At 47.4% G+C, this 24,884-nt stretch overlaps 1 protein-coding gene and 1 long non-coding RNA gene across 2 annotated transcripts; one reads left to right on the forward strand and one right to left on the reverse strand.

The window, feature by feature from the left end:
- The first annotated feature begins 2,518 nt into the window (after positions 1–2,518).
- Positions 2,519–23,652, forward strand: LOC123091297 (protein ZINC INDUCED FACILITATOR-LIKE 1). Its single transcript, XM_044512773.1, has 17 exons — positions 2,519–2,837; positions 16,918–16,958; positions 17,144–17,204; positions 17,322–17,424; positions 17,515–17,617; positions 17,684–17,737; positions 17,868–17,930; positions 18,011–18,060; positions 18,138–18,213; positions 20,666–20,866; positions 21,155–21,242; positions 22,245–22,330; positions 22,418–22,525; positions 22,772–22,816; positions 22,900–22,988; positions 23,144–23,187; positions 23,372–23,652. Exons 1-17 carry the CDS (start codon positions 2,639–2,641, stop codon positions 23,473–23,475), a joined length of 1,515 nt encoding a protein of 504 aa, XP_044368708.1. The 5' UTR covers positions 2,519–2,638; the 3' UTR covers positions 23,476–23,652.
- On the reverse strand, positions 12,577–15,212 carry LOC123091298 (uncharacterized). Its single transcript, XR_006443029.1, has 2 exons — positions 14,244–15,212; positions 12,577–14,137 (listed from the first exon to the last, which is right to left on the reverse strand). It is a non-coding gene; the product is annotated as an uncharacterized lncRNA (long non-coding RNA).
- Positions 23,653–24,884: the final 1,232 nt, after the last annotated feature.

A 24,884-nucleotide genomic window follows, 5' to 3' on the forward strand; every position in this document is an offset into this window, starting at 1 on the left:
TTCTCCGTCATTGGGGTAAGTAGGAGTGGATCCCAATGGTGAATATTGTCTTGGTTGATTAGTGGGCGACCAAAGAGGACGTTGGCTTACTTAAGACACTCGGGTCGCAATCCTTCTGGTTGCATGGTGTGGGTCGATGCACAAAAATGATGTGGTGTTCAATGCAAGGGCCCATCGGGCGATGGACATGTTACACAAGGTCGAGAGTGAAGGAGCTAGTTGGAAGGCGTTTAGGCTTATGTACGTGCCAGGTCTTGTAGATGGGTGGGCATGAAGCGACTAGTTAGTTGTAGTTTTCTTTTCTCATTTTCCTTTCCAGTCAGAAGGCGTTGTAGCTGCTGCGTGGCATTGTATCTGGCGTCCTACCCCTTATTCTATGCTACTAGTGTGTCCAGCTTTGGGTGCATCCTCGAAAAAAAGAATCAACTAGTCATCCTATAGTAAATTTCCTTCGTCTTCACCAATAATGGCCTCTCCGGCCTTTTTCTTGAATGACACCTGCATCCTTTTGGAACCCCTTGCCTCAGCCTTCCCACACCTACACTCCCACTCAACCAACCTTATCATACTGGTCTTGCCAATCATGCATGACAATCTGCTATCTAGCATACGGAATCACGTTACAGTGGTTGCCTCCACCGAATTGGATGTTGTTGTGTCTATGTTGCGGGATTTCCAACATGTTGATGTTGCTATTGATAGGTATCTTACCCATGGGATGCCTTTCTCTTCACGAAACACATACCGCCTACTCTTCGCCAAACCAGGCCTCAACGGCAACACCCATCACATATGGACTTCAAGGGTGGCTATCAAGGTGCAAATGTTTGGTTGGCTTATCTTCAGGGATCGCAACAACACAAAAGGCAAACTTGTTCTATAGGACCATTGTCCTAACACCTTTTGTCCCACCTGTGATGCCCACTTTGAAGATGCGACACATATTTTTTGGGTCCCGATAACTGCCACACGTGTAGTGTATCGGGTAGTTGTGCTACACGCCTCGTGTGGCATGGACAGCAACCAGCCCACACATCTACGTGTGGGTAAAACAACTAATGCCCACACATCTCTTTTTTTTCCTCCTGAACCCTCTCACACGCGTGCGTGTGGGCGAAGTTGATAACGCCCACACGCCCGTATGTCAGGCCTCGTACCCTCCTGGTCCCGCACGCCACGCGTGACACCCACCGCGCGCCCGCAGTTGCCATGGTCCAAACCCTCGTCCATGTTCGTTTAACTGCAGTTGCCATGTCGCTGAACTACGGTTGCCATGTCGGACAACTGCAGTTGCCATGGTTGCTCAACTGCAGTTGCCATGTATGGTCTGATCTAATGTAGTTGCCATGATTTCATAACTTTAGGAGTTGCCACATACTAACACTAGGCAGTTGAGAGAGTTGCCATGTGTTCACAAGCATGCTAGGGCAGTTGCCATGTAAAAAGGAAGAGTTGCCATCTGCTTACGTACACGTTAGGGCAGTTGCCATGTACGTGCACGTTGGGGCAGTTGCCATGTACCATGCAAAAACACATGGCAACTCGGTAAAAGAGAGTTGCCATCTGCTTACGTGCACACTAGGCAGTGGCCGTGTACCCTGCAAAAACACATGGCACTCGGGTAAAAAAAGAGAGTTGCCACCTGCTTATAAAGCACACTAGGGGCAGTTGCCATGTGCGCTGCGAAAACACATGGCAACTAGCAGCTTGGGTGTGGGAGAGAAAACGGGCGTGTGGGCGAGATGGCAAATGCCCACATACTGGCCCTTGTGTGTGCGTGCAAAGTGGCGTGTGGCGCGAACTGCTGAACGCCCACACACCGGCCCCTCCGTGTGGTAAAACGAATGTGTGGGCGACCTCTCTCACACACCACACACGCGAGTTGTCCTACGTGGCATACAAAATCAGCTAATTCGTGCCAAGATTCGTGCAGAAGTTACTGGACGGTGATGAAAACGTGTGGGTGAGTTGACTAATGCCCACACGTGTGGGCGTTAACATTTTCTTATTTTTTCTATGCCTGATTGTTGCGCATGTTTGGACCACTCACGGCCTACACGTGCCCATCGCCATCGACCACATATGGGACATTCCACCTCCTCATGGCCTCCTCAACGACATTTAGCCTCAGTCACACTTACCGTTCTTTGAATACTTTGGACACTCGGAACGCCCCGCATTTTTAGGAACCCGTTCTACACACCCATTGTAATTATGAGGAACATCATTTTTGACTTCATTCTCTAAACTGATCACCTTAGGTTACAACACCAGAAGGTCGATGCTATGTCACGGTGGTAATGCCTCTCTCCAAGCACTACGCAACCTTGTAATCTCGCTATTTGTGGTCCTTTTGAGTAATGCATCAAGTGAGGATTCTCCCCCGTGATTGTTCAAAGATTTTTGAAAATGATGTTGCCCTAGTTATGGAAACATCAATCAACCTTCTTTTCCCAAAGAAAGAAATCCCCTGAAAAACAAACATCATTCAACCTCTTTCCCACCCCATCCACCCCGAGCACGTGCAGTTTATATATACGACGAGAGAACTACTCCCCCGCCGGCCCCTAGCAGAGGCAGCAGCTGGTAATCTTTGCATCTCTACACGGCGCCAGCTCCATCCAAGATCATCGTGAATATGGATGAGCAAGATCACGACGGGCTGCGACATCATGAGGCGGCGGCAGAGTCGTCGGTGCCGTTGCTGGAGAAGAAGGCCCGCGGCGTGTTGTGCGTGGAGGGGTGCCCCGGGTGCGCGATTGACCGGAGGAAGGCGGAGAACCCGGGCATCCCCTACAGCAGCTTCCTGTACGTATGGGTCATCACCCTAAGCACCGGTGAGTGCTACTACTACGACTCCATCGATCAACACCGCTAGTTTAGATCCCTGTCTGCATCTTCATTCATTGATGCAAAGTACCTCTTCTGATTATTTGCTTGATTTGATTCTGAAATATATCTAGCATTCATCCATTAATCTATCGCCGCGCGCCATTAATCTATGGTGCACGCTGCATATACATGAACTGGTAGCACATACTCCTTCTATTCATAAATAATATATCCTTCCTAAATTGTAAGACGTTTTTTATTGGCTATAGAGGAAATATAAGATATTTTAGATATTTCATTAATATGGACTACCTAACAGACTAGAATGAATGAACAAACAACACTAAAATGGGTGGAGGCGTTTTGGCTTCCGGGAGCACACACATGAACAGTAAGACGAAAAAATAATAAATGTTTTCAAAAAATTCCGAGTTTTTGTGTGGATGTTTGTGTTAGGGTTGCAAGCATGCTTGACAATTTTCATTCGGAACAGAGCAGCAGTGTTTCGTCGGTGAAATAAACAAATTTGGGGTGATATTTGCGATAACATTTGGTATTCAATGTTTGTTTGCACAAGCCAAAATACTGAACTTTTTTGCCTTAAAATTTGCAGGTAGCATTTGGATGTGACTAAGAATACATAAAAAATTTGTCTTAATATTTTTGACATTTTAAAAATTATTTTAGCCCGGGAGCACGTGCTTCCCGTAGCCGAATTGAATTTTCGTGTTCTGATGGCTATATATATCTTAGAGCATATCCAACAGGTGTGCAATCGTACGGGGCGCTAAATAAGTTTACAGCGCCGGAAATAGCAAATTTTCGCGCACGAGCGCTGAATCCAGCGGCCGCTGTAAAAAATTACGCATGCGCGTCGCTCCAGCAGAAGCACTAAAATATGGTGTGTGATACACATACGTGCGCAAAAACAAGATAGTTCAATATTGATAGTTGCATAGTTCAGCTACTCGTCGTCGTCGTCCTCCTCCTCCTCCTTCTCCTTCGACGTCGTAATGAAGGCGTCAATATACCAGTCATCGTTGGAGTTCCAGTTCGACGCTTCTCCAAGCTCAATGTTGAAGAGCGCGGCCGCCTTCCGCGTACGCCTGTCCTTGCGATAGGCGGCTCACTCCGCCCTCCTCTTCGCCCTCCTTTGCGCGTAGAATTCGCGCTTGTTGACAACGTCCTCCAGGAAGCGTTGGCGCCACACCATCATGGCCTCCTTGTCCATCTCAGCGATGCCGAGGCAGCGCTCCCGCCTCCGGTTGTTGCAACGGTCCTCGTCGGTGACAAACCGCGGGGGATGCGCGAGCTCCTGCGTCCACTCTCGCGTCGCCACCTCGGGGAAATTCATCTCCCTACGAGTCTGTCGGAGAGGCCACGCCGCCGCGTCGTACGCGCGGGCGAGGCACATCTCGCCGGACCGGATCTCTGCGGAGAAGGCGTCGGAGGGACGCACGCGGACACCGCGCTAGCCCGAACTTCCCCGGCGGCATGGTGGCACGGCGGCGGCGAGGCGAGAAAAGATGCGAGAAATAGCGGGGAGAGAGCGGCAGAGGGTGCGTGGTGAGGCATAGAGCAGTGGGAGGGCGCTGGATTTATAAAGCAGGCCGGACGCCGCGCACCAAACTAGCGCACGCCCGGCTTTTTTTTCACACGCGCTCGATCTTTTTCCGCGTGCCTGAATATCCCGCGCCCGCTAGAGCAGGGGAAACCACTCCGCGCGCGCTAAAACCCACGTTTACCGCGTGCGTGTTTTTTACAGCCATCATTGAAGATGTTCTTACGTATACACAGACCGGGTGTGTACTCATTTTGATTGTATTGCACCATGAGTTGGTAAAAAAAATGACCCTTTGTTGTAAAAGATGCATGCAATAATTGCAGCTAGGTATTCGCTGGAAAATAATTCTATGAGACCAGGTCTCATATAATTCGGGTGAGACCCACCCTGATGGGTGACACATGGTATTCATAAATCACAAAGCATCTACACCACCCCCCATCTGAAATCAGGGAGAGAGAGATTAGATGTTTTGTGATTTGTGAATGCCACATGGCGTCCAACAAAATGGGTCTCACCCGATTTATATGAGACCTGGTCTCATATAATTTTTTTCCGTATTCGCTCGCTAGTCTGTCCAATGGTAAACAAGTAACTAGTCGGTATCATACCATATCACGTACTATGATTTGTTTGTCCTGTGCGAAGAAATGAATCTATCTATACTCTATATCTATATCTATACCAATATAAAAAGATCTGAAGAGGCAGATTTAATTAATCTCGGCCATCAAATCATGTCAATCCAACGACCTAAACCGCTACAATGTCGAGTGCTCAACATGTTTAGCATGCAGTTAATTTCATATCAAATATAGTTTTAATCATAATAACACGGAAATAAATATCCTACTATTTAATGTCCGCATGCACTTAATATACTTCCAAATTAACGTGCATTGCACGTACACGGAAATGACAAAACACGTGTAACGTCACATTCTCGTAATCCCATTGAGTTGTACTTGGTGGTCAACACTTAGCCGTGGTGGCATGTGCATGTGCATGTGCATCAGTCATACCACAAAATTTTAAATATAAATTTGATGTATATGTCGAGGAATAAAAAAAAAATAAGCTTCACTATGTATGAGCTAATTCAGATTTTCGCTGTGAACAGTATTCTTAGGTACTATTAACGACATGATTCATCTCTTTTTCTATCTCTTATAAGATGAACATGCATGGTGTTTCACCTCCCTCAAAGTAGGCACTGTCAGTCACTTAGGACTTTCCTGCTGTCAATATGTCGAATTTTTATTTTAGCCTTTTTTGATCATCATCCTAAATTTGCAGAGACTAAGGTATTGCTTATCATGATTGCACCTGTGTGATGCTACATTCTAAGCTAATAAAATCGCCATTTATAAAAAAAATCAGTGTCAATAAAGTTCTTTACTTTTCTTTTAATCTTTTGGTTACCCAATGGCAGTACAGAATAGCATCTAAACGTGTCATTGGCATCATAAGATATCTTTATTAAGTCTATCGAGAACATATTCTATCACGATGGTGCTTTCATGTCACGGGAGCACTTGAAGAAATCATCCCAACTTCATTATATTTTTGGTAGATGAGCACTACAACGACACAATCACACAACAATCAAATAGAAATTCCCTGGGACCAAAAAGATCGCCGGGCAAAACCCACCTTAACATTTCTTCGCATAGCTGCAAAAGCAGCAGTTTTACAATTTTCCAAACGCACGTGATCAAGCTTCCTGGCGTCCCTGTACCTCATGCTGAACCTTGCCACAAGTTCTTTCACAAGCTCACAAAATACCGGGAAAGAGTTTCGCAATTGGAATCGTGGCTTCTCCTGTGATGTAAAGTTTCTTTTGCGAGTTTCTCTGAGGGAAAATTGCAACTGCATATGGCCCTTTCAGTCATCCTCCAGCTCGGCAAAACCCAAGATATTTGTCCTCTCTCCCATGAGGAGGCTGACATCCACCGTAGACTTAAGCGGCGGGACATCAATCTGGCTGTGTTGGAAAGATCACGAAAGAAGCAATGTGTGAGAATTACCAACCTTAAGGAGGGCGACGCAAACCCTAAGTACTTCCATCTGAGAGTCAATGCTAGGAGACGAAAAAACTTCATTCGCCGTTTGTGTGCTAGCCACGAATGGGCTACCCAACATGAAGACAAGGTGCAAGTTATCCAATAGCACTTCGCCTCCTCTTTTGCGAAGGGGCCAACTATGAAGGGCGATTTTAATTGGGTAGCTTTGCCACTGCCCTCTGTGGACCTTTCTTCCCTTGATGAGCCGTTCAACGAGTTTGAGGCCTCGAAGGGCGACAAGGCCATGCCCAACGACAAGGCCACCGGTTCAGGTGGTTTCTTCGGGGCGTTCTTCAAGTCTTATTGGGTTGTTATAAAAGATGGCATCATGGAATTAATTCATGCTTTCTCCAATTTGCACTTTGCTCTTGCACTGGATCAACTCAGCCAATACTACCCTCTTGCTAAAGAAAGATGGCGCCCAGGCTATCACAGGTTTCCGCCCCATTAAACACATCCATGCTGTTACAAAAAGTCATGGCTAAGATGTTGGCCTCTCGGCTTGCTCCTTTCATGAACGAGCTTACCTCCCAAGCCCAGAGTGCTTTTATTAAGATGAGGAGCATCCATGACATTTTTTTTGTTCACAACTATGCTAGAAGGCTCTAACGCACCAAAACCCCAACCCTATTGTGTAAGCTTGACATCAAGAAAGTCTTCGACTTTGTCAGCTGGGAGTACATGTTTGACCTGCTACAGCAACTCGGTTTGCCTTCACATTTTAGAGATTGGTTGGATGCGCTTTGGTCTTCTGCATCGTCCAAAGTCATCCATAATGAGGTTCAGGTCGCCCAATCGCTTACGGTCGTGGGTGGCGTCAGAGCCTTTTCCGCATCTCCTCTTTGTGCTCGCCATCAACCCCCTGCAACATATCCTAGAGACTACCACCCACAATGGAGACTTGCATCGGCTACACGGGCGTGGTCCATTTTTGCGCACCTCGCTCTATGTCGATGATGTCACCATCTTCTTGGCGCCCATCAAGGAGGATGTTGACATCCTAGAACACATCCTCAAAGAGTTTGGACATGTCACTGGCCTACTCGCAAATGTTCAGAAGACCTTGATTGCCACTATTGGATGCTCCCAGATTGACCTTGATGTTGTGTTGGCTAACTTTCTGATAGGCCGATCATATTTCCCGATGAAATATTTGGGATTGGCTCTCTTCATCCAATGCCTTAGAGCCATGCATTTTCAGACGTTGCTTACCAAAATGCGTGCCAAGCTTATTGTTGGAAGGGGGCCAACATCACTCTAGCCGGTCGGAATACTTACATCAAGTCGGTACTCACCTGCCAAGCTATCCATCACCTCATCCCTCTGCATATAAAGAAAGGAGTTATTATTGGTATCACTATCAGTACGATCATGAGGGCGTTCCTCGGGGTTGGGACTGACAAGGTTAATGGTGGAAATCTGCAAAATCAAGTGGGAAATCGTGTGCTGGCCAACATCCCTGGGTGGGATGGGCATCCTGGACTTGGACAAGTTCTCTCGTGCCCTTAGGTTGTATTGACCATGGTGGGAGTGGAAGGACCCAGGTAGAGCCTGGGTTGGGTTGGGCTCACCTTATGACAACAAAGACATGAACCTGTTTTACAAGGTCCCTTCAATAACCCTTGGTGACGGGAAGACGAACAAGTTCTAGCACTCGCCATTGCTCGGTGGATCAAGCCTAAGGATATTGCGCCCACCATCTTCAACATCTTCCGGTTCACCAAAGGTTGCATCCAAAAAGTTTTGCAAAATGATGATTGGGTTTGCCTCATTTATACAACAAAAGTCACCCTCGTGAAACACACTCTTGATTTTGTGGTTCTTTGGGAGAGGTTGGCCACCATCACCTGCAGAATCACACACCGGACGAGATTGTCTGCATGCTCAATGCCTCCAGGGTCTATGACGCCACCTCGGTCTACCGAGCCAGTTTGATGATCTATCTCATACTACTATGAATCCGTTGGTGTGGAAACATTGGGACCCTCCTAAATGCAAGATGTTTGCATGGCTTGTGCTTCAATATAAAATCTGGAGGACCGATAGATTGCAACGTCGAGGTTGGCCAAATTGTTGAGATTGTCAACTTTCCAAAGTTGAGGGGGAGTTGGCTGCGCACCTCCTCTTCAAATGTCAGTACTCTGTGCGCATTTGGAGGATGATCCAGTCCCCTCTCGGCTTGCAAGGTTTGGACCTCACATCCTGGAGCGTTTTCACTACGATAAAGAAGTGGTACACCTCTTTGTGCCTCTCGAGAGGCAAACAGAACCGAGATATGTCCTCCCTTCTCTTTATCGCGGCGTGAGAAATCTGGAATGAGTGCAATGCTCGTGTATTTCATGGTGTCTCCTCCATGCCTTCCACGGTCTTCGCAAAAATCAAGCATGATGATTCCCTTTGGATTTTGGTCGATGCTAAGCACTTGAGAACTTTGACTCCATGAGAGTAGTCCTGTTTTTTGGCACGTGTGCCCTTGTTTTCTTTGCTATAAAACTCCTTAATTAATATGATGAGGCAAAGTTTTTTACCCTATTTAAAAAAACACATGTGCGATCATGCCAAGATGCGACAGGATGCAACACCAAAACGAGTAATATGAAGAGAAGTAATTCTATTGTGAATAGTCATATATATAAGTTCATAACTTTTGGCAATTAGAGCATCTCCAGTTGTAGTGGCGACTTTGGCCCTCGATATGTTAACGGACATGTCCAGACGGGTTGTTCAGTCGAGTAATAATGTTCCCCCATTTTCCCCCTCCCTTTTGTCCGCCTAGATAACGAACCTACGGGTGGGTGCAATATGGGGAGGGCACTGCGTCAACGCACAAGAAAGGAAGAGGATAGGCCGAGGGCGAGGTAGTGGGGGATGATTTGAGATGATTGGGGTGCTTTTGGTGTGTCGTGCCCGATGTGGCAGACGATTCTGGATGGAGTCAACTCCGCCCCACGTATAGACTAGCTTTGGGGGGCGCTGGACAGTCTAAACAAATGGACTAGGTATGGGAAGCATCGTTGGTGTTTTTTCTGGGTGTCGTCCGACTATCTGCTCGGGGACACGAGGATGGTTGTGGTGTTTGGTTGAAGATGATGTCGTGCTTTCGTGACTTGAGCCCTAAATAGTCTCTTCTTATATACTCCATTTCTTTTCCCTTTCTCAGTCGCCAATAACTTGCATATAAAAGAAGCATGAATTGTACGACACAGACGTGAATAAAGATATCTTTAGTGCATAATGTGGCTCCGCCTGTCTGATCATAATGTGGTTGCGGGGCCGTGTGCAGATCTCATGTTCATGACTGGTTCGATGATGGCATCAGGGATTACCAAAGAAAGAGAATCTAGCGATGGGAAACGAGGGAATAAGATTGTTAGGTACCAACTCGAACTATTCACTCACAATTACACTTTCTCTAGTTCATACAAATCATAGGATTTGGTAAGTAATTCTTGACGAATAAAGGGAAATAAAAGATAAAAGTCGTCACAGTTCAAGTCTGACTCACTGGATGCCTTTTCCCTTTGATCCTCTTCTCCTTAAGTAGTAGCAGATGACATGTTAGCTCGAGTCTTGTAGCTGACCCAGTTGAACCCAATGTATTTCTTATTGGGTCGCACCAGCCAAGCTGGTCCTGTGATGATGCACCCCCTCACGGTGTCTCCCGGTGGCTTCCATAGTAGCGGTTTTGGCTACCATGGGAGCGTGTCTCACTCCGCTGTCATCCGCGTGGCTGCTATGGCAATAGTTTGAGCTGGCGCTGCATTTGGGGTCCTAACATCCCTGGTCCTTGAGAGATGACTTGTCCCCGAGTCAGGAGTTTCGGGTGGTGTTTGAATAGGTTGGTGGTGTCTTCCCAAGTTGCGTCAAAGACTGATGGATCAGACCCGTTGATCAGGATTTGCTTCTGTCGGCCTATTGGGTGCGGCGCCATCTCTTATGAAGGATCTCGACCGACTTCATTGGTTTTGATGTAGGAGTTGAGAGATCCATGCTAGCTGACTGCGGCAGACCATCGATGAATTCCACGGTGACAGCTTTCAAGGCGCTGCCATGGATTGGAATTAGTTCTAGAAGGCCAGCATATTTCACCCGTTCTGGCTTTGCTTGCTGGAAAACCTGACAAGAATGAACTTACTGGCATACTCGTGCTTTCATTTTTAGGCTATGAAAAGAATCACGGATGCGGCGATATGTGACTGGAAAGCCTGAATGACCCCCTATCGTGTTGTCATGGAAAGCACTGAGTATGCACCTCTGAAGAATAGCTGCCCCCGAGCTAGAGGCAGCCGTGAAAATAAAGAAGCCCATCGGAATGGTGAAGCACTTCTTAGGATCAGGGCGAATTGCTAGTTGAGTAATGATTTTGGTCGCCTATGGGTTTGTTGTGTAACTGGTGGATACGTCTTTTAGCCAGACTGGTTGGCAGCCAGATACAACGACCAAATTGGCTTCAGCTGGGGCACGACGCGAGAGAGCATCAGAGGCATTGTTGGAACAACCCTAGCGTAGCAGATTTTGTAGCGCTAGCCAAGTAGTTTGGTAAATGCTTTTAGTTGCCATGGTTTTACACTTACTGATCATCAAGGTGGAGCATGCGTTCTATCACAAACTCCTCTGCATGAAGGTATGGCTGCAACAGTTCAACAACCATGTGGATGGCCATGCACTCTTTTTCGTATGTAGATAGACATCTGTTTTGTGGCCCCAATGGCTAGCAATGGGGTGCCCACCTTGTTGCAGAACAACACCAACTTCATAATCACACGCATGGGAAAATGCTGAGGAGCTTGGATAATTCACACCCATCAGCTTTGTGCACTCTGTGGCAAAGCTCATCTCCAAAGTTCTGTCCTTGCCTCTCGCAGAAAAGATGCATGGGTTGATCTCCAGTGCCCAAAGTGCTTTCCTCCGCTCAAGATGCATCCACAATAGATGCCTTCACATCTGCAACATGGTCAGGGCCATGACTCCAAGAAGAAGCCTCTACTGCTTTTCAAAATGGACATTGCCATCGCTTTTGACTCTATTTCATGGGAGTATCTGCTGGACCTGCTTCAGGCATATGGCTTTAGTCTGAGATGATGAAATTCGATTGGCAATCTGCTTGGCTCAGCATCGTCAATGATTAGTCTGAACGGCATCGACGGCACCAACATTTCTCACCATAGGGGGCTCCATCATGGAGAACCATTGCCGCCCTTACTATTCATTTTGGTAATTGATCCACTGCAGCACATCTTACGCCTCGCCACTGAGCGTGGCCAGCTCAGGCCCCTCTCGGGAAGGGAATCCCAGCTGCATGTCAGCCTCTATGCCGATGATTATTCTCAAACCCTCTGAGGACTGATGTGGACTCTTTGCTGCAGATCATGGCAGATTTTGGGTAGGCCACGGGCTTGTGCATAAACCCCCGCGAAATCCTCGGTCGTGCCCATCCACTACACTACACTGATCTAAACCTCGACGACATCCTGCTGAATTTTGGTGATCAGCACATTGGATTCCTGATCACGTACCTTAGCTTGCCAGTCACTCTGGCCTAGATCTGTAGGGTGCATCTGCAGTTTTTTTTTTGACATAATCAAGGCCAAGCTTGCGGTCTGGAAGGGGAAGCTATTGACACTGGTAGGAAGGAGGGCTCTAGTGAGGTCGGTCCTCTTGGCAATCCCGATTTCTGCTACGACAGCCATCCAGGTGGCAAAAAGTTTCCTTGCTGAAATTGACAAGATCTGCACATGGAGTTTGTGGTGCCAAGACGACCAGCTCACCGGTGGGAAGTGTAAATTCAAGTGGAGTAACATGTGCAAGCCAATGGACAAAGGCGGGCTGGACATCCTAGACACTACCAAGTTCGCCAAAGCGCTGAGACTGCAGTGGCTATGGCAGACGTGGAAATCTCCAGATCAGCCATGGGTGGGCACTGAGCTGCCATGCGATCAGAAGGACATTGATCTCTTCACCACGGCGAAATTAGTAACAATTGGCAATGTGGAAACAACAAAATTCTGGGGAGCGCCATGGCTCTACTCATTCCCCCTACGCATGGTTGCTCCCACCTATTCCAGTAGATTTTGCCGGAAGAGAAGATCAGTCAAGGACGCCCTTGCTAACAACACATGTGTAAAGGACACTTGTCACCGCAACCTTTTTTTAGAGAAAAGACACAACCCGAGCCTAAGAAGGGCTCAAGCATAGCCCGGCTTTGAATTAACAAAGCCATCAACCGGCTAGCATTACAACGGAAACAGACCAAGCAACAAGGAAAGAAAATAAAGCAGGAATGCAACCCTGCAGAGGCCGATACAAGGAGCTAAAGGAAAGCACAAGTGCAACGATAAAATAAAAGGCTACAACTTGAAGATTTAAGTTCTTGAGGGAATCGCGCCACCAGAAGAGATCGCCCTGCACCCAAAGCCAACAAGATTGAAAGCCATCACCAACAGACGGGGGCCAACTCTTCATGCACAGGCTTGAGTGATGCTATGTCGTCGACAAGGAGAAACTGCTCCCCGAGAGCAAGCTCTCCATAGATGTCAGGCCGTCGGAAGGCAAAGGGCGCGACCACTCCAGCAAGCACATCGAACACAAGCAGCAGCCCACAATTGAAGCATGTCGTTGATGCAAGGCAAGGACCAGAGGTGTCCCAAGAAGACACGACACTGATTTGAGCAACACAGCCATCACGACCAGAGGAACCAGAGCTCGCCACGGCCACCAACTCAGCCACCGTCGCGTCCATGTTGCCGAAGAGGGGACCACTATCCCCTCTTGTCCAGGCCGTGGGCGTCGATCCGCCGGGCAGACAGAACCACATGGGGGAGAGCACGATGGCCATAGGAGGGAACCGGTCATCCATGGCGAAGGGTCACCACCGGAAGGAGAAGCCGCCGCCACCGGGAGCTCCCGAAGCTCGCAACAGCCTGCCCGCCTCCCCACAGACCCAAAATGGTGCCTTCAAGAAGGTAACGACGCCGCCATGCCGCCACCACCGCCCAAACCAAAGTTGTGGGCTCACCCGGATGCAGGGGAAGGGGGAGGAGGGAGAGGTGAACCTCAACGCCGCCTTCAGGAAGGAGAGCAGCGCTCGAAGCGCCGCCGAGGAGGTGGCCGTCGCCGCCGCCGGAGGCCAAGGGGTTACCCTGATCCAGAGCACCCACTCCACATCCACGCAGCCAACAACCAGATCGGGTCGAACCTGACATAGAGGAGGCTGTAGCAAGCGACGGGACACCGTCTTCAGATCTGGCGAAGAGGGACGCGGGGGACCCAACACCCGACGCCCCAGACCACTGCCGCCTCGCCACCAACGCAGCCGAGGGGAGGCGGCCCCAACTCCGGCACCGGATGCCCGCCGCTGGGACGGCGCCGCCCACGCCACCAAGGCCGCCGCCTGGAACCCTAGGTCCGTTCCCAGGGAGGAAACGCGACCGAAGACCTTGCCGCCACCCTCATCGGCGTCCGCCCGTGGTTGCCGACGGCTGCCTCCGGCGGCGGCAAGGGGAGAAGCGGAGGAAGGGGGTGGCGGCGAACGGGATCTAGATTGCCCCCGAGTCGCCCCTACGGGGCGACGCGAGGAAGGAGGGGGGGTTGACTTCATGGATGTCACCGCAACCTGTCGCAACCATTCGTTGAAGAATTCCTTGCGCTTTGGAACTTGATTAGAGCATCGCCCCTCACCCTAGCGCCAACAACCAACGACAAGATCACTTGGAAAGTATCGACATTAGGCAACTATATCACGACTTCGGCGTATAGGATGCAATTCATCGGACATACCGACTCACCTTTCCCGGCTATGATTTGGAAGGCGTGGGCGCCACCACGATGCAAATCCTTCGTCTAGCTAATGCTCCACGACAGAATACGGTGTGCTGATCGGCTTCAGCGTGTCGGCTGGGATAATTGCTACTTCTACCCTCTATGCATCCGTAATTTGGAAAGGTCTTTCCACCTATTCTGGGGGTGCATCGTCGCCAAGGAGATTTGGTGCTCTGTCTCAACCTGGAGACGTTGTCAGTCGCTGGCTCCTACCAGTTGGGAAGGCGAAGACAATAGCATGGCGATCTAGAGCAAGATTGGTAGCCAAGGACCAGCTCCAGAAAGAAAGGGCATCTAATCCATGCTCCAGCTCATCGTTTGGGAGTTGTGGACTGAGAGAAACGACATGATCTTCAAGAACAAATACCTTACGGTACACCTGATAGTCAACTCCATCAGGATGACCATGAAGGCATGGAGGACCGTCGGAAAGGCATCCTGCAGCCCATTGGGGACCCCCCCCCCCCCCCCCCCTCCCGTTGAAATATCTCCATTAGCTCTTAGGCCTCCTTTTTCTGCTTCTTTTTCATTTCTTCCCTTGTGGTTCTTGACCACTTCTCTGTACATACAACTCAATTGTCTGAATTTTAATAGGATCGTAGCATGCGTTGGTTCGTCATTGGCCACCTCCGCCTAAAGTAGGGCCAACGAGCATGTAGTGTTGACCAAGATCACCGCCCGAATATCCGATCAGAGACCCTCCACAAAGTGAGTGAGGAAAAAGTATGGGTGAGTACATTCTGAATAAGATATCAGGTGGTTCATTATAGTTTCAAAACGCTCGATGAAATCGGCAATAATAGTGTGTTGTTTAATGGCATAAAATTGGTGAATCAGCATCTAGTGATTATCCCTCCTGAATCTGGTGCAGAGTTAAGATGTGAAGGATTCCCAACCCATGGCCACTATGCGTTTCTGCACAAACGGAAGCCAAATACCAGGAGGGCCAAAAAACACAAAACAGCCATAGGTACCCAGTAGGATTCGTGCAGTGTGAACCTTTGGAAATATTGTTTGTGTAGCGTTCTAGAGCTATGGATCACCACCGGTGAAGACACATTTGGAAATATTGTTCACATACTGTTTTCCAGAGATGTGGATTATTGACCGGTGAAGACGGGGAAGCTCATGGAAGGTGTGGGTTGGCCTATGGTGGGGAGAATAGAGGAAGAGATGGGTAGTGGATGCGTACCTGTGACTAGGAGTGCCATCGGTGACGCTGGGGTCACCAACGGAAGCCTCCGGTAAGATGCGCGTCGCCATGACCCATTTGCCTGTGGAATGCCTCCCACCCGATGAGCGGTAGTGACAGAGTTGTCGTTTCACTCAACGAGGACGGGAGCTCCTGGAGTCGTCGCCTAAAGCGACGTGACCAATGACTCGAGCTTGGTGAAGGGAGTTTCCAGATCTGCCTTTGAGTGGTGCAGATCGACTAGGTGCAAAGTTGGGATACTTGCGCGTCGAGCTGCTTCATGACGTTGGCGGTGTCCGCCTTGGAATCCTAGTGAACCTTGTCGAGGTAGTCCTTCAGAGCCATATCCATGGTGTTGATGAAGATATGGCGGGCATGGACACGTCGTTGGATGTCCAAGATAAATCTGGTGAGGAAAAGAAGGATGGTAGGTGAGCTCTGATACCATGATGCTAAGTACCAACTTGATCTATTCACTCATAGATACACGTTCTTGGGTTCATACAGATCACATGATTTGGTAGGTAGTTATTGAGGAAGAAGAAAGAAAAATAAAAGAGAAAAGTTGCCGCCGTCCGAGCCTGATCCACTGGATGCCTTTTCCCTTCGCTCCTCTTCTCCTTAAGTAGATGATGTGTTAGCCCGAGTTGGACCCAATGTATTTCCTATTGGGTTACACCAGCCGAGCTGGCCTTGTGATGGCATGCCTCCCCTCACGGTTTGTCCCATGACAGAGTTTCTCGCTTCGCTGTCATCCGCGTTGGCTGCCATGACAGCGGTTTGAGCGGGCACTACATTTGGGGCGCTAACAAAGATGCAGTGACACCCGAAAGGTTTCTGCTTGGCGCGGCGTGGTCGATCACCGATGCTCACTAATTCGTCTTGGATTCCTTCCTCCTCCTTGTCCTCTTTCTGGGCAATGTCTGCGCGCGCGGGCGGAAATGCCACGAGTCCAGGTGGTTAACTGAGTGAAGCCCATTTCGTTTTGGCGTTTGCCCATTCAGTTCGATTGGGTTCAGTTCCGGAGGCAACAATTTGGGCAGATAAAGGTGGCACTGGGCGGCCACTGATCTCGGTCCCGGTGTGGTTAGTGAGAGTGGTGAGGATGAATCGGTTGGTTGGGTACTTGTGTGCCCGCAATGGCGGGGGAGGAAGAGGGGAGTTTGCCGTTACTGAAGAAGGGGCGCCAGTAGCACGTGTTGTCAAAATATGTAATAATGAAAAACTGTATAAGCTGTCTTTTACACTACTGAATGGTTCAGTTTCGCTTAACTGTTGTTACACGAATTTTATTGATATCAAGTAGTAGTTCTAAATCAGCATGAACTAAGTCAGTTAATGTTACCGTCTATAGTATCTTCCACCGCAAAAAAAGTTACCATTCACGTGATTGTACTGTTCTTTCTGGACATAATTTCTGGTTCTAATATTTCCTCTGGATTTTCCAGCTTTACCAATATCTTCACTGTTCCCCTACTTGTACTTCATGGTATGTATTATTATCCAACTTTTTTGAGTTAGATATACTTACATGGCCACTATTTAGGAAGAAATAGCACTCTTGATTTTTTTCAATTTGTTCACTTATCTTTTCTTATCGATGCATACGCCCATCTCTGATGTATCTGTTGCTAAATGCTAGTAGTCTTCATTCTATCTCCTACTTCTTTACAGATAAGAGACTTGCATGTTGCAAAAAGAACAGAAGATATTGGGTTCTATGCTGGGTTTGTAGGTGAGTTCTCTTACCAAATTCTTATTATATGATTAATTACTTGAGCGTCATGATTCAACGACTAAAACTGCATGATTACTAGATGTGATATTTTCTGTTTTCATTGGAAAATTTCAGGTGCTTCTTTTATGTTCGGAAGATTTTTGACTGCGACTATTTGGGGAATAGCAGCAGACCGTATTGGGAGGAAGCCAGTTATTCTGTTCAGCGTTTTCTCCGTGTTTGTAACATTTAGCCACTTGTTTATTCCTCGATTTCAACTCCTATTTTATTAGCTGGGTCTCTAACATGATTCTTGTTAACATCTCAGGGTAGTATTTAATACTTTGTTTGGGCTTAGTGTCACCTATTGGATGGCGATAGCTACAAGGTTTCTCATGGGTGCTTTGAATGGCTTACTCGGACCAATAAAGGTATGTCGAATTTCAAACCCTTTTTATGTCAGATTCGTGTTATGAATTTGTGCCTGATTTTTGCAGGCTTATTCTATTGAAGTTTGCCGACCCGAACATGAAGCTCTAGCACTATCACTTGTAAGATAGTCATGTGTACCCATGCACTTATAAGATACTCCCTCTATAACTTAATATAAGACGTTTTTTGACACAATGGAGTATCTACTTTCACTACTTTTGGTTTTGACATCACTTTATTTTAATTTAGGTTAGCACATCATGGGCAATAGGTCTCATCATTGGTCCTGCTCTTGGAGGCTACCTTGCACTGGTATGGAAGAGAAAAATTAACTTCATGGTGTACTTAACTGTCATCCTGTTAGTATACTAACCTAGTTGTTTTTATGGCAGCCTGCAGAAAAGTATCCAAATATCTTTTCGCCTGACTCATTCTTTGGAAGGTATCCTTTTGTGTTGCTAAATTAGATTATCCTAGATAATTGTTCTGCAGATACTTACTTTTGGTGAAACTTGTCAGGTTCCCGTACTTCTTACCATGCTTATGCACATCAGTCTTTGCTGCCGTTGTTCTGATAGGCTGCCTATGGATGCCGGTATGTGATATTTCAATGGTGTTAGCTTCCTTGGTTACGCAGTCAATCTAATTGCCCCTTTGTAATTACATTTTCTATGTTTTCGCCTCTTCATGAGGGATGAGGCCCGTAGGAAACCTTATATTGTCGGCCTGAACACATATGTTCTATATTTATAAATATGTCCTGATGTACCTTCGCATACTTTTCTGGGCAATCTTAGAACCAAATATTTTCAAATGTCTTGTTCAGAGGCCATATATAATATAATTGACCTCCGACATTTTCTGAATGTGGTTCTACAACCAAGTCCGCGACTCTTTTATGTTCTTTCCTTCAGTAACTAGTGTCAGGAGTAAAGAGTACATTGAATCTGACATGATACTGTAGGAAAGATGATGCTCTTTGTAGTTAATGTTGATTATTCCCCTGTTTGTTGTACTCCCTTGGTTCACTTTTATAAGACATTTTAGATAGCTGAAACTGAACTATTTTGGGTGTTGCCTTAAATGTCTAAACGGTCTTACAAAAGTGAACGGAGGGTGTTAGAGTACGTAATGGGCCTAATAGGCCCATTAGTCTTAGGGTTAATTAGAAATAAGGGTCGCTTGCTTAGGGGTCAAGTAAGCCTTGCTTGGGAGTCAAGTAAACCTCTCTATATAAAGAGAGGAGATGTATTAATCTAATCAAGCAAGAATTAAGAAGGAAATCCCTTCCCTCTTGCCCGGCCGTGGGCAGAAAGGCCCCTGGCCGGCCCTCTCGCGCCCTCCTTCTAGCAGCCACATAACAATTTGGTATCAGGTAGCTCAGTTCCGATCATGTCTTCGCCGCCACCCACCCCGTCGCTTTCGCTGCCGATCATCACCACCGCGTCGTGGGCCATCTACACCGCGCCGCTGGTCGCATCCTTCGGCGCCGCCACCGCCCAGATGCCGACACCCTCCACCGCACCACTGGCCGCCGCCTACACCCCGGAGGAGATCACCGGGGTCCTCAACGACCTCTTCACAGCCGTTCAGGGGATCCGGCTGTACCTGGCCAGCCCCTACGGGCCGCCGCCGCCCCTGCCGCCGACCGCCGCCACCAGGCCGCCGACCCTGCCGTGGTACTCGCCGCATCCAGGGGCCTCCGCAGCGTTCGCTGGGACGCTGCAGCCCCAGCTGCAGCTGCCGCCGCCGCCGCCCCGCAGTGGCCGCAGTGGCCGGCGCCGGCTCCCGTCGCGCCTCCAGCGCCCATCGCTACCCCCGCGCCGCCGTGGCTACCGTGGCAGCCGCCGCACCAGGCGGCCTTCGCCGCGCTCGCGGGGCCACTGCAGCAGCCGCTGCAGCTGTCATCCATCGCCACCACCGCCCAGCCCTGGTTGCAGTGGCAGCCGCCGCTCCTGGCGGCCTCCGCCGCTGCAGCCGCTGCAGCTGCAGCAGCCATCGTCTGTTAGCTCCGGCCCCGCATGGACCGCGCCGGCGGGAGTCCCGCTTCACCAAGTCCAGTCCCCACCGTCGCCGTCACCGCTTTCGTCTTGGATCGCTACCCGCCACGTGTCGGCAGTGGTGAGGCTGCAGGCTGCTGCGCGCGGCCTCCTAGCGCGTCGGCGCATGCGGGAGATGCGTGGTCTGCAGCTGCCGCTCCTCCAAGTTGCCCTTCGCTGCACAAAGGACCTCGATCTCATCCGCTGCATCAGGGATCTTGGGCATGCGGTTTCCCCCACGGGCGGCAGACATGTTGTTTTCCCCGCAGGCAGCGACCTCAAAGTCTGCAACATCGACGGTTGGGGGGCGCACCCCTCCTCGTCATTCTCCATCACAAGCCCTCCACTCTTCCCTGTGTGATGCCAACCAACAGCCGTCCGTCAGGGAGAAGGCATGGTGTCACTGACAGCAGCGAACCGCGTAGCACCACTGCATCCCGCCACCGGCCGCCGCGAGGGCGCCTCTGCTGGTCACTCTTGCGACCACTTCCAGGTGGTCATACACATGCACTCTTTTTGTCCAGGTGGTGTCCATGGGATCCAGGTGGTTGTACACATGCACATCCGACGTGCGGATGGTGTCCACTTTTTGTTAAGAGGTCCAAAATAAAGCGTCCCAGTCCATTTCAGGTTGAGAATAATAAAACAAGCCGATATGTAAAAGCCTTGTTTTTAGGTGTTAGGTTTGTGTTGCGTCAAGTCATGGTTATAAGTTGGTTAGGCTGCAGCTCGAGGACAAGCTGCATGTTCAGGTGGGGTGTAGTGTTAGAGTACGTAATGGGCCTAATGGGGTCGCTTGCTTAGGGGTCAAGTAAGCCTTGCTTGGGAGTCAAGTAAACCTCTCTATATAAGGAGAGGAGATGTATCAATCTAATCAAGCAAGAATTAAGAAGGAAATCCCTTCCCTCTTGCCCGGCCGTGGGCAGAAAGGCCCCCGGCCGGTCCTCTCGCGCCCTCCTTCTAGCAGCCACATAACAGAGGAGTAATATATCTTGAAACATATTCCAGGAAACATTACACAAGCATAAAGCCAGTGTAAATGGCAAACAAAGTGTTGAAGCTGTGGAGGCCCATCTGATTGATCCGCAAGAAAAGGTCGAAGAAAGTGCTAGTGTAGATACCAAGAAGAGCTTATTCAAGAATTGGCCATTGATGTCTTCCATAATTGTTTATTGTATCTTCTCCTATCATGACATGGCCTATACAGAGGTATTATTTTCTATTTTTTAGTTCATGGAATTGAAGCATTCCAAGAGAAAAACTTATAGCTTTTTGTGCTTTAATTAAACTTGTGGTGAATGGTAAAAAATGAGAATAATTAGTAGGAGCAGAATCAATGTGCTCTCTGTATAGTATATCTGTGTATGTATATATGGTAGGTATATATTTGTTTGCTAACACGGGTTTTTCTAGTTTTCTGATAGCAATCACACAACCTATTTTTAAATAAACTTCAGCTCGTTTTTGAGAAACCATGGTATTTGAAATCAACTTTAGGTGTTCTCTCTATGGGCTGAAAGTGACAAGAAGTATGGTGGACTGGGTTTATCGTCCGTAGATGTAGGCCAAACGCTCGGAATAACAGGTATATGTTTGTTTGTGCTTTGACAACTATCTAATTTTTTATCGGAACAGTAGGGAAGAACTCCACTGGGGTGTATATTAATATTCAATAATTAAAGTACAAAATAATCTCGTATCTTTATTTTGCTTTTCAGTTTTCAACACTAAAGTGTTTAGAAATCCAGTTAGACATGGTCTCAACTCTTTATTTAAGGATTCTTCCTTCAAGTCTGCTAAGAGCATGGGTAATAGTATAGCCAACTGATGGCTATATGATGTTGCCATGTCACATATATCCACCCTTATAGCCTTCAAGTATAATAGTTAGATATAAGGATGTGCTACTTTATTCATGCATGGCCCACCCCCACTCTCACATAGTGCCTAGGAGCATGTGCTGCAGCTGGCTCTTATTCTGCAGCTGGCTCCTCTTCTCTCCCCTCCATATCAACAGAAAAATAATATTTTAACTCTTATAACCCGCTTACATAAGCTTATTATACTTGCTATGGTAGTCATTTCCATCTGTGTTAATGATGGAATCTTCTCGTTGCCTGTTCAAATATTGTTGCAGCCAAGAGTAATCAACTCAACTAAAAGTAATGATTTGGGCCGAGTATGAGCTTTAACTGTTAGACAAAATGGGAAATGGCCAACAATCTTGGTGTTTGGCAACTTTAATACTAACTGTGCGCAAGAGCCGTCGAAGGCATACAATCTCACATTAAGTATGTGCCAACGATCTTAGTGTTTGCATTAGTTTGCCCCACCTTAAATTTGTTTCGTCCTTCGCCCTGCCCAAGAGCCGTCGAAGGCATACAATCTCTGATGTGGCAGTTGCAAGGGGCTCGAAGTTCATTAAAATTCGGTACATTATCAATCTTATTTCACTAACATAGTGCACACTTAGTAGCATATATCTTTAAGTTCTTTTCTCAAGCATATTCCTTGGTATTAATTTTCCGTTTCAGTAGAGCCAGCCTTCTGTGATAACAACACTGTCAGTGTCGTACGTCCATTTCAGGTGGCAGTTTGCTTGTGTATCAAATGTTCATATACCCACGCATCAATAAAGTTCTTGGACCGATCAAATGTTGTCAAATCGCAGCCGTGAGTAAAAAAAAATGCTATTGTTTATTTTCTGAAGTTCTTCTATCCTCTGATTGCATATCTTAACTAGTGTGATTGACCATGCAGGCTTTGTGCATACCTATTCTATTCACCTACCCCTATATGACATACCTGTCAGGACCTGCATTATCAATCATTCTGACTATTGCATCAGTTTTAAAAAATGATATTGCTGTGAGTATTCCTGTTATCTTACTTCAGAATCCTTATTACCTTAAGTTTCGGAATTGACTCACTATTTGGCAATTATATACAATGTGAAAATTCTACATTAGTGCTTGGCAGCCTCTTACGAGTTGTACATGTTTGTGGCTTGTAACATTTTTTTAAGATGAAAAAACTAGATAATGTGTATTATTTGTCCAGTGGTCACTAAAAGTTATCTCATGTTAGTAATGTTCCTCATGATTACTATATCAGGCTACCATCATTACAGGCATCTTCATCCTTCAAAACAACGCTGTGGTAAGGAAACCATAAATTAATCTCGACTAAATGCATTTTATATTAGATATCTGTCGCACTAATGACCATGCAATTACTAACAGTCTCAGGACCAAAGAGGAGCAGCAAATGGATTAGCCATGACTGCAATGTCCCTTTTCAAGGCAGTTGCTCCTGCAGGCGCCGGCATTGTGTGAGTATTCTTTGTTCCTCATTGCTTCTGCAAAATATTTTATATGTTACAAGGAAAAATAAACTTTAATACTAGCTCACACTGCTACTTTGGCAACTACATGCAAGCTGAATGTATTTGAAGCTCAGAAGTTCACATGTCTTCTATGTATGCAGGTTCTCATGGGCGCAGACACGCCAACATACTTTCTTCCTTCCAGGTAAACATTGTTGTCCTTTTTTGAGGAAATTTCACATAACATACATTTTATTGCCAAATGCAGCTATCCTTCAATCCTTGGTCTGCTTTAGATATTATTTTTAACAATTTAACTAGTTGAGACTTGATAGATCTTGTGATGTTTTTACTGCTGTATAATTTTTCTCCACATTCGTCTCATGCAGGTGATCATATGGTGTTCTTTCTGCTGAACATGATAGAGCTCCTTGGACTTGTCCTCACGTTCAAACCCTTCCTCGCCGTGCCAGAGCACAACGATAGAAACTAGCTTTTCAGTTATTATTCTAGAAGTTTCGGATTATAACTCAGATGTTGATTACTCATGGGTCCCGCACCCGCAAGGCTTAAGGCGCCCTTGCACCAGGATAGAGGTGATTAAGTACCACCTTTATTTTGTATGTAACATATGTGTCGGCAAGCCGGATGAAAATCCTTGTCCTGGCCATCTCCGATCAGAAGTGCCACAACGACGCAAGGGCGTTTATCCATTCTTAAGGTGTTGTTGTGGAATAAATCGACGTAATTGTTGGTCTTAATTTCACAGCTTGTAATGGGTCCACCGTAGTTGTTCATATTTTGTACTCTACTTGTTGATGTATTTGGCATTACTGTGTTACATCAGCTTTAGCACAAATAGATGTATGCATCACAATAATACAGAGGCTCGGGGTTTCAACCTACTTAAAAAAATATAACATATGCGTTGTAGCAACTTTGGATAGAGGTAATCCATAAACTTGGCCAAACTTTATAAGATTTAACTATAGTGAAAGCTAATATGGGGAGTAGTTCTTTTAGGGCATCTTCAACGGTAACTCGCAAAAAACCTCCCGCATCCGTCCGTGAACATGGGAGGCACCAATCCATGGACAGGGATGCGGGAGGACGCCATTCAGCCGTAGCCACATATACTTTCACAACAACTCAAACTAATTGGATGAAAATCAATCAAACCGGACAAATTTTGACATAAACACGGCAGATTTCATTGAAATTAGGATATTTGTACATAAAAATGGACGATATTTCGTCCTGTCAACTAAAACCCCTAAAATAAAACCCTAAACTATCCCATACTTGACGGTAACCTCATAGGCCATGTTGTCGGGCTGGCCGGCGGCTCCTCCTCTTTCATCGGCGCCCGATCCGGCGTCATCATCGTCGTGCTTGGGGCGCGGAAGGTGGAGACATCATGGCAGGGCTTCACGGCGGCCGCCTAACGCTCACGGATGATCCTCTCCGCTTCGTCATGCGTCGTGCACAGTGCGACCACGACCACCGAGGACGTGGGATGGGTGATGATGATATAGACCTGGGGTAGGGTCATAGGCCTGACCTATACGCCCTACCCAAGGTCACTATCCTACAAACAAAGAAGCTCAAGAGACAACAAGGAGTGCCCAATGAAGGCGTCGAGTGCAATCCACTCGACCAATCAATCACTCGGGTACCCCTCCTTCCTGATGTCACACGACCAGTCGATCATTCGGCCATACAAGAAACCACTCGACCTACTGAAGACCAGGAGTCACTCAGAACGACAATGGTCAGACGTTCACTCCGTATTCTTTAAGATCATTAAAAGCACTTTATGGCTGGCGTTATCAATAATGCCCCATCTTTATGTACATTGAACTCTTGATAACGGTGGATGGCCGGGGTCATGGCGCACTCTAT

Source organism: Triticum aestivum, chromosome 4B (assembly GCF_018294505.1).
Source record: "Triticum aestivum cultivar Chinese Spring chromosome 4B, IWGSC CS RefSeq v2.1, whole genome shotgun sequence".
NCBI lineage: Eukaryota > Viridiplantae > Streptophyta > Magnoliopsida > Poales > Poaceae > Triticum > Triticum aestivum.